At 49.6% G+C, this 13,118-nt stretch overlaps 1 protein-coding gene across 1 annotated transcript; it reads left to right on the top strand.

Annotated features, from left to right (window-relative positions):
* The first annotated feature begins 10,044 nt into the window (after positions 1-10,044).
* PRR9 (proline rich 9) lies at positions 10,045-11,815 on the top strand. The gene is made up of 2 exons (XM_015248190.3): positions 10,045-10,178; positions 10,648-11,815. Exon 2 carries the CDS (start codon positions 10,668-10,670, stop codon positions 11,016-11,018), a length of 351 nt encoding a protein of 116 aa, XP_015103676.2. The 5' UTR covers positions 10,045-10,178; positions 10,648-10,667; the 3' UTR covers positions 11,019-11,815.
* The last annotated feature ends 1,303 nt before the right edge of the window (positions 11,816-13,118 follow it).

The raw sequence follows: 13,118 nt of genomic DNA, 5'->3' as shown, positions 1-13,118 counted from the left end.
CTTTCTTCTCCTGGTTTCTTGGCAGTTTTCAGTGTGTTTGTTTTCCAGCTTTATACCACCAAGAAGCAATCCCCTGAGAGTAAGGCTAGGACCCCAGCCCTGCACACTCAACAACCTTGGAAGACAGCTGCACTTCTGACCCCTGCTGCGTAGAGAGATGTGACATCTCCTGAAGATGCACCTCGGGAACATGCCCTTGCTAGAGCACAGCCTGAGAGAGCCAGGAACAGGGCTGCTGAAGTGGCTAACCCCAGGAACCCACTGAGCTCAAGGTGGGGAAGAGGGGGATGTTGGGAAAGGTCCAGGAAGGCTCAGGAAAAGAATTCTACCCTTGGCTATTAGCCCCACTGCATGATGCTTGGGCAGAACACCCTGAACATAGGCTGCCTGGGTTTAAACTCTAGCTCTGCTTTCCAAAAACTGTGACCTTAAGCAAGTTGGTTAACTTCTCTGAGCCCTAATGTCCTTCTCTCTGTAAAAGGAATGAAAATGCCCATTGCACTGGTGTTACCTGGTCGTTGTGTGGCTTAAGGAGCTAACAAAAGCCAAGTACCTGGTTTGCTGGAACATAGTGCTCAGTGAGAGGAGCACACGGCACCTGCCCAGGGGTGGTCACACATCACACCTGAACTTAATTGCCCTGTTCTTCTATTTCTCGTCAGGCTGTAAGTCTCTTGAGTGCACTAGTCAGGTTCTATCTCACACCTGTAAGCACAGCTAGGCATCCTTTTAAAAAATAAAAAATAAAAGAGGAGTTGTGGATTATACCAATGTCAGCTGGCTGGTTTTGATCCAGGACTAAAGTTATGCAGCATGTCACCACTGAGGGAATTCCAGCGAAGGGGACATGGGATCTCTGTTTTTGCAACCTTCTGTGAATCTAAAAAATTTCAAAAGAAATACTGAAGTACAAAAAATAGAAAAGGATAAATCTGGGAGGACCTTAATTAGAAATGAACAGAAAAAGGATTCACAGCGGATGTGTCAATGGGGGTTACTTACCTGTAGCTACAGGGAGTCAGGGTGGCTTAATTCACAAAGGGGAACTTAGCTCATACTGCTGGGCAGGATGTTAGGATACGGAGAGGGCACGGAGAGTTGAAGAGACAACCGTAGGAAGCAAGCCTTCAGGGCCTGGGAGGGCGGGCTTACTGCCACCATTTCAGTCTCCCTCATCTCCCCAGTCTCCACGCCTCTTGATGATGGGGCCCTCTGCCCCTGAGGTTCCCCTCCAGGTGGCCAGGTCCTGGGCCGGGCGCAGGCTCAGCTTGTGGATGAGTTGAGCATGAGGCACGCCTGTTATTTCCAGGAAAGAAACTTGATTGGTTCTTTCCGAAAACCCAGCTCAGCATTACAGCCCACAAACTTCAAACAGAAGTAGGTTTAGAATTCTTTGCTGTCACAGAGGTAATGAAAGAGGCCAAATCTGAGGGAGTCTCTGTGGACTCATGGCCCATAAACAGCTTTCCATCCTTCTGAGTCTGGAAAATGGTTCAGGACAGCAAAGGGCACAGTAGGTACCGATAGTTCAAAAAAGCCCAAGAAAAGACAGCTGGGGCCCCCAACCCCCAACCAGATCAAGGTCATATAATTAGCTGGTTGCAGAAGGGCTTTTAGGACCCAAGAGCTAAACATGGCCTTTGAGGTGCAGCCCCTCATTTTCTAGATGTGAAACCTACTGGTTGCTTTCTCTGCCATGAGGAGCCTGGGGGGTCTTAGGGTCTCCTGGGAAGAATGAGAGCCTGGCACCCACACTCTAGGGCCCTGCAGAGAGGTGTCTCCTGGATGCTGGGAACCTCTGGAAGCCTACTTTAAGGCATGCGGGAGCGGTGGTCAACTGCTGATAGCAGGTGGGAAACTCCTCCACCTCCCTAGGAATCAAAAAGAAGAGGGGGGAGGGTATAGCTCAGCGGTAGAGCACATGCTTAGCATGTGCGAGGTCCTGGGTTCAATCCCCAGTGCCTCCATTTTAAAAAAATGGGGAAAAAAGGTGGGGGAGGAGAGAGAAAGAAGATAGAAAAATAATGTGACATCCTTTTTTATCTGTTTAATGATCACTTTTAAATAACAAACCCAGAACCTGAGCTAAGAGTGTGCCACTGTTGGTGAGAGTAGAGACAGACAAAACGCTTTTGGAAAACGACTTGAGGAACATGGAAATACGTATCAAAAGTGTGAAATGATTCAATCCTTTAACCCAACTGCTCCACATCTTGGAATCTATGCAAAAAAAATAATTCCAAAATAGAGGAAAAGAAGCTATAACAAGGCTGATGATCACAGTGTGACTTAGAGACAATTTAAATATTTAACATGAACATTTGGTTAAATAAATTTGGACCTACTATTTGATGCAACAGTACATAACCATTAAAACGTATTAAGTGTAACTAAAACATAAAAAAGTAAGACCCCAATTGAATGCGTGGCATAAACAACTGTGTTTAACCAAAAACTTCGGTGAATAATAATGAATAACAATAGAAGGAAACCTGTCAACAGTCCAGCCATTTTAGGACAATGGAGTTCTAGATAACAAGAGGAGAAGTTTTATTTCCTGGATTTTTATTAATAGGCTTATTTCTTTCGTAATGGAAAAAAATGATATAATCATGAATATTACAGAGACCCCCCTCACCAAGAAGTTCTTTCATTTGTTCAATGAACAACAACAATAAAAAAAGACACCAAGGAAAAGAAGGAAGAACACCTTCCTCTACCTGAGCACGAGCCTGTAGCAGGCACCCCACCTTGGGCACCTGCCCGCCCGCTGTAGGGTAGGCCCCCCAACAAGCGGCTCCACGGCCGGGTGGGTGCGGGTCTGGCGCTCGCCTAGGAAGCGCCGAGGACTCGGCACAGACTGGGTGGTGGCCAACTCTGAGAACACGGGACCATCCATTTGCCAATTTAGTTCTTTTCTCCCATGTAAATGAAACCAAAGATAGACATCTCTTAATGGCTACCTGCCCAGCAAATAGCTGGATCAAAGGCAATTTGGGGGAAGATGGCTAGAACGTGATGAGTGAGCCACCTCCCTGCAGAATGTCATAATTACCCCTGGCCCGGCCCCGGCGGCGCTCAGCAGGGCCCTGCCCCAGAAGGGAGAGGGGTGTGTAAATAAATAAGCAACATCTGGAGGATGGCACCACGAGGCGATGGTTCACGGATAACGTGAGGGGCAGGGCCAAGCCTCAAGCCTTCTCCTTCCATGGGAAAGCCGTTTCGAGGGTCCATGAGGACAGCAGCAAGAGGACACTCTACCGTAGACCCCCTTGCATCGTGCATTCTTGAGAATGAGGGAGCGTACAGCTTGGAAGAGGACTTCTGTTCCTCCCCAGTGAGGCTGGCTGGAGGCAACTGGCTGCACAGCAGGCCAGCGCTCTGAAAGGTCAGGCACAGCACACAGGGATGTCTTGCTTCGAAGCTCCGAGGCGAGGCTCTGGAGCTAGATCTGAGAGATCATGTCCATGAATCCCCCACCCCGCAAGTGGGTGGAACTGGGGAGATGGCAGGAAAAAAACCAGCTGCTAATTTCCTGTCCAGCTTCCACGTGACCACATATTCCAGCCAGGGACACGAGCACAGGCAGCTCCTGGGAGGCTCTGTGGGTGAAGTCACATCTGCTGCTGCTCACAGATGGATCAATAAATACAAAAAGTCAGTTGCCAAAAATAGATTCTAAGAACGAAACTGATCGTAAAATTCCTAGTGGGGTATTTTCAGATGCATCTGTCTTCCAGGTGCAGGAAATGTCAGATATCTCACCCTCAGCGCTCCCTGCCGTCTCCCAGGCCCAGAGGAATGTCTGTTCAGACTGAGGATTCATGGCTTTTCCAGCAGACGAGCCCTCATCCTCTCTCACCTCGCTGTTCAGAACCTCCTAACCAGCTTCGGAAGCTTCAAGCTCCCCTTCCTCCCTCCAGAGGAAGCTGGCCAAGGAAGTCTTACTGAGACGCAAATCTAAGCATGTCACTCTCTCGCCGAAAACCCTTAAGGGCTCCTCTTTGCCTAGAGAATGGCTCGAATGACTTAACCTGTCACATAAACTTCCTCAGGAGCTGACCCTGCCTCCTCCTCCAGCTTTACCTCATCACTTCTCTGTCCCCGCCTAGAACTTCGCAGCTGTAACTGCCGGCGGCCCGCGGCTCACGGCAGAGAGCTTCCGGCCTTCATGACTTCACGCTTGTTTCTCCTCCATCATCCTTCCTGCTTCCCCTGATCCTCCTCTGAATGACCCACCCGGGCAAGTCCTCATCCCTGAGCCCAACTCAGGAGTCCTTTGCCCTGAGGAGCTTCCCCCACCTTCCACCCCTTTCTGTGGTCTTAGAGCACCCATGCCTTCGTCCCCTGTGTCACTTAGCACTCCGTGTGCTGGTTAGCCCTTTACACCGGACTGCAAGCTCTTTGAGAACAGAGACAGCCTTGGGGGTGGGGGTATAGCTCAGTGGCTGAGCCTGTGCTTGGTGTGCACGGGGTCCTGGTTCAATCCCCAGTGCCTCCATTAGGGGAAAGAAAACAGAATAGAGACGGCCTGGCACACAGAGCAGACATTCAATAATAATAAATGAGGGGCTGCTCAGCGGCTTTGGAGGCACCTTCCAAAGAGGAGGGGATTGCCCCTGTCGACTGTGCTCCCTCCCCTCGCCACATGGCATCCTCCCCAGAATTCAGAGGTGGGGAGAGGGGAACAGGCTGAATGCGGGTGGCCTGGGGCTGAGAGAAAGGCAGCAGGCCTTGGTCACTTTCCCTCAAGCCACAAGATGCAGACCCTGCCAGCCCGCCCCCGGCCTCAGCCCGGAAGTGCAGCCTGCCTCCCAGCAGGTGCCTCGCCTGGGAAGGCAGCGTGGTGAAGGGAGCAGCTCGTCATCCCACAGAAGTGGGTCCGAAGTGAGCACCACACGCCCAGCTGTGTAGCCGGGAGGCTGTGTCACTGCAATGGGAGAAGGGGGCTCAGTCCCTTCACCTTAAAAGAAAAAGTCCTTCCAGGGTTTGGAGAGGAGTGACTGAGTGAAACGACACATGCAAAGCCCCTGGCAGGGGAAGCTGACCTCAGAAAGGCAGGATGCGGAAGAACCAAGGCCAGCACCTGCTGTGGCAAGAGCTGCTTGCCATCTGCTGTGTGAGGCAGCGCGTCCGAGGGAGAGGGAGGGAGTTAGGAGAGGAAGACAAATATCTTTGGTGGCAAAATTCTGAAGTCCATCCCCCAGCTGGGACCCCAGCAACCACGAATTATGGTAGGAGCCAGAGGGGACCTTTGCATCACTGAATACGAGAGCCAGATGTGGCATTTAAGAGACCCTCAGTGTCCAGGTGAGATCATGAAGCTTCAGAGGGGAAACAACTTCACCAAAGTCACAGTGAGTTGGTTGTTGGAAGAGTCCTGGGTTTAGGCTAAGATGACCCAGGACCCAGACTCAAAAGGAAAAAGGACTGAAGACCAACATCAAACTCCAACAGCTTGGGAACCTCATTTCCCCCCATTCTCTGTGTCAGTGGTCTTTTCCCCGAGGGCCGTGGACCCCCTGAAGGTGAAGGCATGTACACATGTCTATTTCCCCATCATCCCAAAACTGTTAAGATCTGATGACTAGTCTCTGTTGCCTCCTAGAAGTTGATAACGAATCCCCAATAGAGTGGTTTCCCAAATGTTTTTATACGGACACCACCAGTCCAGACACGAGCTCACCGCATGACCTTGAACAAGGCCCTTAACCCTCTTGCAACTCAGTCTCCTCATCTAAAAAAAAATGTGCTCAATAAATAATTCCGTGCCTCCTGTTTTAAGTACGTGCTTGGCTAAAATGAGGAGGTAGAAGCAAGTGGCCTCTCTTGTCCCTTCTGGGCCAGTGGTCTGTGAGGCAGAGCCCTTCGCAACCACTGATTCAGACTCCCTGCGTGTGGGACCTAGGAGGAAAAGGAGTGAGAGGAGATGGGGGCTCTCCCCCAGGAACCCACAAACTCAGTAAGCTCTCCAGAGCCACCTGCTCCCCAGGAAACGGGACAAGCCACATTCTGCAGCATTCAGCTTTATCAGAGCCATTGCCCTTTAATATGCCGACGGGGCCAGCAGGGTGATTCAGAAGAGTCTGGGAACTTTAAAGATCAGAACAAAGGAGATGGCTATTTGATGGGAATGGGGAAAAGCATTGTCCTGCACACACCTGACTCTCTTCTGCTGACCCTGTGTAATTATACCCTGGCTCCCAATAATGACAGCTGCAGAAATCTAAAATCTTAAATCTCAGGTGACATTAAATCAGATTGTCCCCCATCTCGCTGGAGGGCTGGGAATGGTTAGAGAAACTACTTAGTCACCTTATCTTAAGATGTGGGGTGAAACAATCTCCCCAGAGCTGTCCCAGCCCAGACCCAGATACTGGGCCACTGATTCTTGACAGCCCAGACCCCATATACTCCTACTCTGCACCAAGGAAAAGGTGGGTCACATAAGGGCATTCAGCCAACTGGCTGGGTCTCTGCCACATGCAGAAGACAGAAGACTGGGTCTTCCTGTGGGTGGATTATAACCAAATCAAGGAGGAAGCGCCCACAACACACACAGGTGTCCACACACTTCAAAGTCACGCAGATACTGGGCTAATCATTCACGGTCATGTGCACAGTATCACCACATGGCAGAGCTGGAATGGACTCGACTGATTCCTAGTCTAAACTTCTTATTTTAAAGATGATGAAAGTGAGACCAGAGAGGGTGAGGGACCTTCCCCAAGTCACACAGCTTGTTAGGAACAGAGCCAGGTTTCCCGGGCCTCTGCGCAGTACACTATCTACTGCACCACAGTGCGCAGAAAAGCACAAGTCAGAGACCGTGTGCTGGGAGGACCAGGTAGACTGGGCAGTACTGGAGTGCTGGGAGACAGAGTAAAGGAAATAGAACACGGAGACCTGGGAGGAATCAGGAAGGCTTCATGAAGGAGGTGGGTCCTGAGCAAATTCAGTTTGCACTAACATTCTGTAAGGAGCATGATAACCCTGAAAGTTGGTGCCCACGGTTTCCAGTTTATTCCTCACAAGAAGTCTGTGAAATAGTATTATTCCTTTTCAAAAGAGGATACTGAGGCTCTGAGAGGCTAAGTAGCTAATCCAATATTACACATCCTCTATGTAAGAGAGTCCACCCTAGGTCAGTGGGGTCCCGAGTCCATTCTTTCTCCGTGCATCACCAAAACCTGGTCCTTGATGGAGGTACTTAACTGAGGGAGCGCTGTGCTGGGGACTCGCTTCTTCACTTGCGATTCCTTCCTCCAGGGCTCCAAGAGCTTCAGGCTTTGGGAGGTTTGTTGATTTTCTGTTGCTGTAACAAGTCACCACAACTTTAGCAGCTTGAACATTGGAAATTTATTGTCTTACAGTTCTGGGAGTCAGAAGTCGGACACGGGTCTCTCTGGACTAAGATCAAATTGCCTGCAGGGCAACCTTTCTTCCTGGAGGCTCTAGGGGAGAATCTCTTCCCTTTCCTTTTCCAGTTTGTAGATGTTGCCCACGACCCTGGCCCAGGGGCTCCAACCATCTTCAAAATCAGCAACGGCCAAGTCGACCTCACATCTTATCACCCAGACACTGACGCTTCTGCCTCTTTGTATAGAAGGACCCTCGTGACTGCACTGGGCCCACCTCGATGTAATCGGCTCATGTCAGGCAGAGAGTCCTTTGAGAGGAGCTGAGCCCTGGACTCCTCCTAACTGCACACACCCCCTCCACGAGAACGTGGCCTGGTTTATCGATTGCTCTGCACATCTATTTGGTCTCCTTCCCCTTAGGCTCAGCCAAAAACACAGAAATCCCCATGGCATGAACAAGGTCTTCTCAGGCACCCTGTTGCAGAAACGTTGTGGAAATCTCAACCGAGCAGGTCTCCTCCCCTAATCTCTTACCCATCTCTCCTGAGTCAGTCCCAGTCCCTTCTTTCATCTCAACAGGCTCCTAACAAGGATTCCTTCCTCCAAGCTGCCTGGATGGTCCTTGCCCACCCTCCTTGCCTGGGTAATTCCTACTGTCCAGTAAAACACAGCACAGACATCTCTTCTCCCAGGAGCCTTCCAGGACCTTCCACACAAGGCTAAAGAAGGGGCATTCTTCTGCGGTGTGGGGGCTTACCTCTGCCTGTCTTCCCCATGAAACTGTGAGCCCCTTGAAAGCAGGATCATGAATGACTGAAAGAATAAATGAATAAATTCTATAATGGAGAATTCCTTGCCTCCTAAGACTCTGGAGAATTGCTTTGTCTCTTAGACAGCATTCCACAGATAAGATGAAGGAGATGAAGACGGCAAGGAGAAACTGAAAGAGGAGATGAAAAATGAGGAGAAAGAGAAGGAAGATGAAGAGCGCTTTCCATCCGACACCTGATCACCCAGTTCCCAGATTCCCTAAATGATCTTGTCTCTTTGGATACACCCATGGGTCTTGCAAATCTCTCTCCTTCATCCCACCCTCCCTCACTCATACCAGTGCCTTCAGAAGATCATGTCCCTCACAGGAACATCAGCATGACTCCCCTGGCCAGACTCTGACCCCTCCCCACCCAGGCATCTGTCTCTTACCAAGACAATGAGGGGATCAGTGGGACATGTTGTTGCTACATCAGTCCTCCATGAGTCAGTCCTAAAGACCAAAACATCATGTGGTCTCTCCCAGCTCCAGCTCAACTTTTGTTGGCTTTTTCAGTATCAAGCATCCAAAAACTATATAAATCTTTGAAGGATTTTCTGATTTTAGCCAAATACCTCTCTTAGTAAATGATCTAAATGAACCTTTTCAAGTTAAGGGGGTCATCATCAGCTTTAAAGTCCCTGGAACTCAGTCAACTTTAGCAAACAAGCACAAGTCCCCACGTTATGGTCTCGGGGCTTCCTTCGTAACTAATCTTTTATTTTTCATTATATGAGATCCTCCTCTACACCCCGTTGTCTCCCACACTCACCTTCTTCATTATTTTATTAATGCATTTGCTCCATCAACAATCATTTTTCTTCCGCTTATTATATCTATGGCACAGTCTCTACCTTCTGGGAATCTACAACCCAGGATAGAAATAAGATCTCGTACATAACCAACTGGAATTCCTCATAACAATAGTAAATGTCATATAAATAGCATAAACAACAGACCCTATGGGAGTTCAGAAATAGATGAATGAGTTTCTTTTATAGAGTAGCCAGGAAAGTCTTCTTGGAAGATGGTAGACTTGAGTGGAGCCTTGACAAATGCTTGGGATTTCAACAGGCATGGAAAGGGAGGGCACACAAGATAGAAATGACAGCCCAAACAGAGACTTACAAGCAGAGAAAACTGGGTGTGTTTGCTTTGAAACTTTTCCTTTTATCCCCCTGGCTTTTATTGACCTGAGTTCTAAGAAAAGTTTTCCAGAAGGCAAGGAGACAGACTAACCTTGTTTCATCATGTTTTCTTGGTCACTATGAAAACTCTGAGTAACTCCTCTCTCAGAAGTGTCATAAATCAAGGTTGAGAAGACGAAGATCATCTGTCTTCTCCCTCCTTTCTCTTCCCCTCCACCCTACTTTACAACCCAACAGTAACAAATGACTCCAATTTCCCTCAAGACCTCCATTCAGGAAAATCACTCTCTCCAGGAGGCTGTAGGTTCTTTGCCTGGGACCCATTGTCTTTGGGTCTGGGAGTGTGACTTTCCAGACTCAATGAAGAAGCATCCAGTGGAAATGCCTGGAAGAGGCCATACGTGCCCTGGACCCAGACAGACCCCAAGCTTTAGGCATAAATCCTTCCCCCGGGTCTCATCCCAAGACTGAGATGAGCAAGGTGGATCTTATCTCTCACCACATCCTGAACCAGCCTGGACAGACGAGGAACCCAGTCCTCGTTTTGAGACTGAGATAACGTTTTATGAACGTTCTTTTGCTGCTGCCTCTAATGAGAGAGCTCTAGAAGGAACCCCTCCCTGCTGAGGTCTGGGGAAGACCCAGAGGCCAAAATGGAGGCTGATTAACAGGCATCCCAAGCAATGACTCAAACCACGGGCAGTTTCAGAGGAAGCTCGTTATTGTGACTCCACAATTAGGACCTCAGCCCACGTGGCCAGCCAGTCTTGCAGGAGGCTGGACCAAGCACTGTATAAAAGTCCCTACCTGGCTGGGCTCCTCAATCCACGTCCTTTGTTGGGTCTTGCTGAGGATCAGGTAAGTGGCGACATCTGTGCCCTCTCTCTCCTTCCCTTCTCTGTCTCCAGGAGGCTACTCTTCTCTTCCTCCACTGGACTGTACTTTCTACTGACTTCTGAGGTGGTTTGCCATTTCTTAGGCGTCTCAAACCATCCTATGTATTCTATCTAGTCTCCTGCATCTAATTTTCAAAAAGATTAGTCAAATAAAAGAAAAGGAAAAGACCTGTGGTAGGAATGGGGGCTTTGGGTAGGGCTGGACTTTTGATATTGACAAAAGCTACGAAAATACTCCCACCCATAAAATGGGTGTCAGAGGGAGCCGACGCAGGGATAGAAAAGGGAAAGGAAGGAAAAAGCAGCAGAAAAATGAGTTCCTAGGGTTAATAATCATTCACTCCCCATGCCCCCTCTATCTACCCTTCATCCCCCAGTTCCCAGCCTGGCACTGTTAATGCAGATCATTTCAAATCTTATGTTTGTTTTAGGTTCTGCCAATCACCCTAGGATGTCCTTTATCGAGCAGCAGTGCAAGCAGCCATGCGTGCCTCCTCCATGTCTTCAAAAGACCCAAGAGCAGTGCCAGGCAAAGGCTGAGGAGGTGTGCCTCCTCCCATGCCAGGACCCCTGCCTAGAGAAATGCCAGGTGCAAACTCAAGAGGTGCATCTTCCTCAGTGCCAGGAGTTAAACCAAGAAAACTGCCCACAGCAGGGCCAAGACCCATGCCTCCCTCCATGCCAAGACCAAAGCCCATCTCAGTGTGTGGAGCCATGCCAGGAGCCATGTCAGACAAAATGTGTGGAGGTTTACCCACAGAAAGTCCAGGAGAAGTGCCTATCCCCTGGCAAGGGAAAGTAGCCATTCATAATGCCATTTGGGGTCAAGAAGATGATCCCAGTGCAATCCCAGCCCACGCTATGGTGACCTTCCCCTATGGGTACCTCTGTGTGCACCCTGTTCTTGCCTCCTGGCTTCCTCAGGACTTGGTCTGTATCTCTGAAGACAGATCTCTCTGTATTTCATCAGCCTCTGTGAATAAGTATTGTTCTCAGCAATCTAGTAGAAGATTTCAACTGTAGGAATGATGCGCTTCTCAGGGGAGACCAAAGAAGACTAGTTGAGCTCCCTTGGGGCAAAAATTCACCCGACCCTGGATGTGACAGCCAAGGATGCCTCCACTCATCTTTTAGAGTGTCAACCTCTCACCTGAGCCTCAAAACGAACTGAATTTTGATGGACTTTGCACTGATCACCACCGCCACCCACCACCCACCACCATGGGCGTGGAGAAGAGGTTAGCAGTGTTGCAAAAATCAAAAACTGGGTAATTTTGTCTCAGCATCCCCCAAAAAAGAACAGAAAATGGTTAGGTGTTAAAATGTTGGTTGTGCTTTTAAAAAAGAAACAAAATGAAATATAAATGATAGAATCCAAAAAGCCAACAAGGAAAGACAAGATGAGATGTCTGGAGTCCTGGTGGTTGATCTTTGAATTTCATTGCCGATCTGCTTTAGACCCTTAATTTCTGCCATGTACTGTACAGTCCTGAGACGTGATTTGTGACCGTGTGGGGCAGGCTGGTCTGTTCTCCAGCTTCTTTGCCGCCTTCTCCTTGGTGAAGGTAAAATGTAGAATAAAGCTGATCCTAAAACTGGTATCTGACTGGATGTGTGCTCATTCCTCTTCGACACCCAACCACCTGCTATCCTTGTGACGATTCTTTTCTCTCTCTCTTCTTTTTTTTTTTTTTTTTTTGAGGATGTGGAGTACGAATGAAAAACAGCCCTCCCAGGTGCATAGATCAGCCATGCTGAAAGAGGCCTACTTAAAGGGCCCCCGGACCACCCCACCCCCACCCACGTCAAATCATAGGCTCATCTATGCACACATTTTACACTGAGAAAACCCAGCAGGGGCTGGGACCTCAAAGCTTCAGGTCTAGGGGTTTTTTTCTACTATAGCATCTCTCCTCTCTGATCCTCGCTTTCCAGAGCAAAGGTCTAAAACGAGTAGCAGGGGAGCTATATGAAAGAAGGGGCCCCCAACCAACCCGTGACACTTACAAGCATAGCACCGCCATCAGAAGGAAGACCTACGCGTGTCTCTGAGATGAACACAGACTCAAAGACCAAGATTGTCTGCCCCGCCGTCTGGCCAGATTTCAGAAAAGCTGGGTTCGCCTCCCCGTATGTGTCGGCACTCTGGCTGCAGAAGAAACACAAGACTGTGGACTCTGGGGTTGCAGGAAACGGCCAGGGAGACTCCAGACTTACAGGAGAACCCAGGGCAGCTCCTCCACTGCGTCTTGAGGTTGGACCTGGGCCCTGAGGCTTCTGAAAGGGCCCACCTCCTGAAGTTTAGGTAAAGGGCTCCTCCTTTATCCCCTTGGCTCCCCCCTCCTCCTCAGGCCGTATGGCTGTGCCCCCATGGATAGCCAGGACAGCCCCTCCCTGAAGGCCGTGGGGACTGAGGGCTCTCCAGCACAGGGATCGCACCAGTGTCTCAATCTTAGAGATTTGCTGAGTCAAGAAAAAGCTGGGGAATGACTTGAGGGAGATTTCAAACAACAACATGGAGCCCTCAGGCACTCGCTGAGTCTGCGAAAGGCAGGTGCCAGGCCATGAACTCTAAGCACCGTCTCTAAAGAATCCCGACAGCAGCCGTGGGAGTGTAGGTTGCCCCTTTGATGTGGAACTGGTCTGGCATCATGAAACTAGTAAGTGGTGAAGGTGGGTTCTAACCAGAGCCCCTCTGAACTCCAGAAGAGACTCTCACCTGTGTGAGGAAAGGGCCCGTGGCACACAGCCGAGGTTTCAGGACGCTGTCTTCTCATTCATTCACTCATCCACCTAACATGTGCTCACAGGTCACCCACCAAGGGCCAGGTGCTGAAAACCGGAGCAGGCAGAGTCCCCGCACAGGAGCAGAGAGCTGCCACACGCCAAGGGAGCCTTCCCG

Source organism: Vicugna pacos, chromosome 21, assembly GCF_048564905.1.
Source record: "Vicugna pacos chromosome 21, VicPac4, whole genome shotgun sequence".
Taxonomy (NCBI): domain Eukaryota; kingdom Metazoa; phylum Chordata; class Mammalia; order Artiodactyla; family Camelidae; genus Vicugna; species Vicugna pacos.
This window is presented reverse-complemented; position numbering and strand designations above follow the sequence as displayed.

Excerpts from the sequence above, each read along its gene's own strand:
- PRR9 (XM_015248190.3), top strand. The coding sequence starts at position 10,668 with ATGTCCTTTATCGAGCAGCAGTGCAAGCAGCCATGCGTGCCTCCTCCA.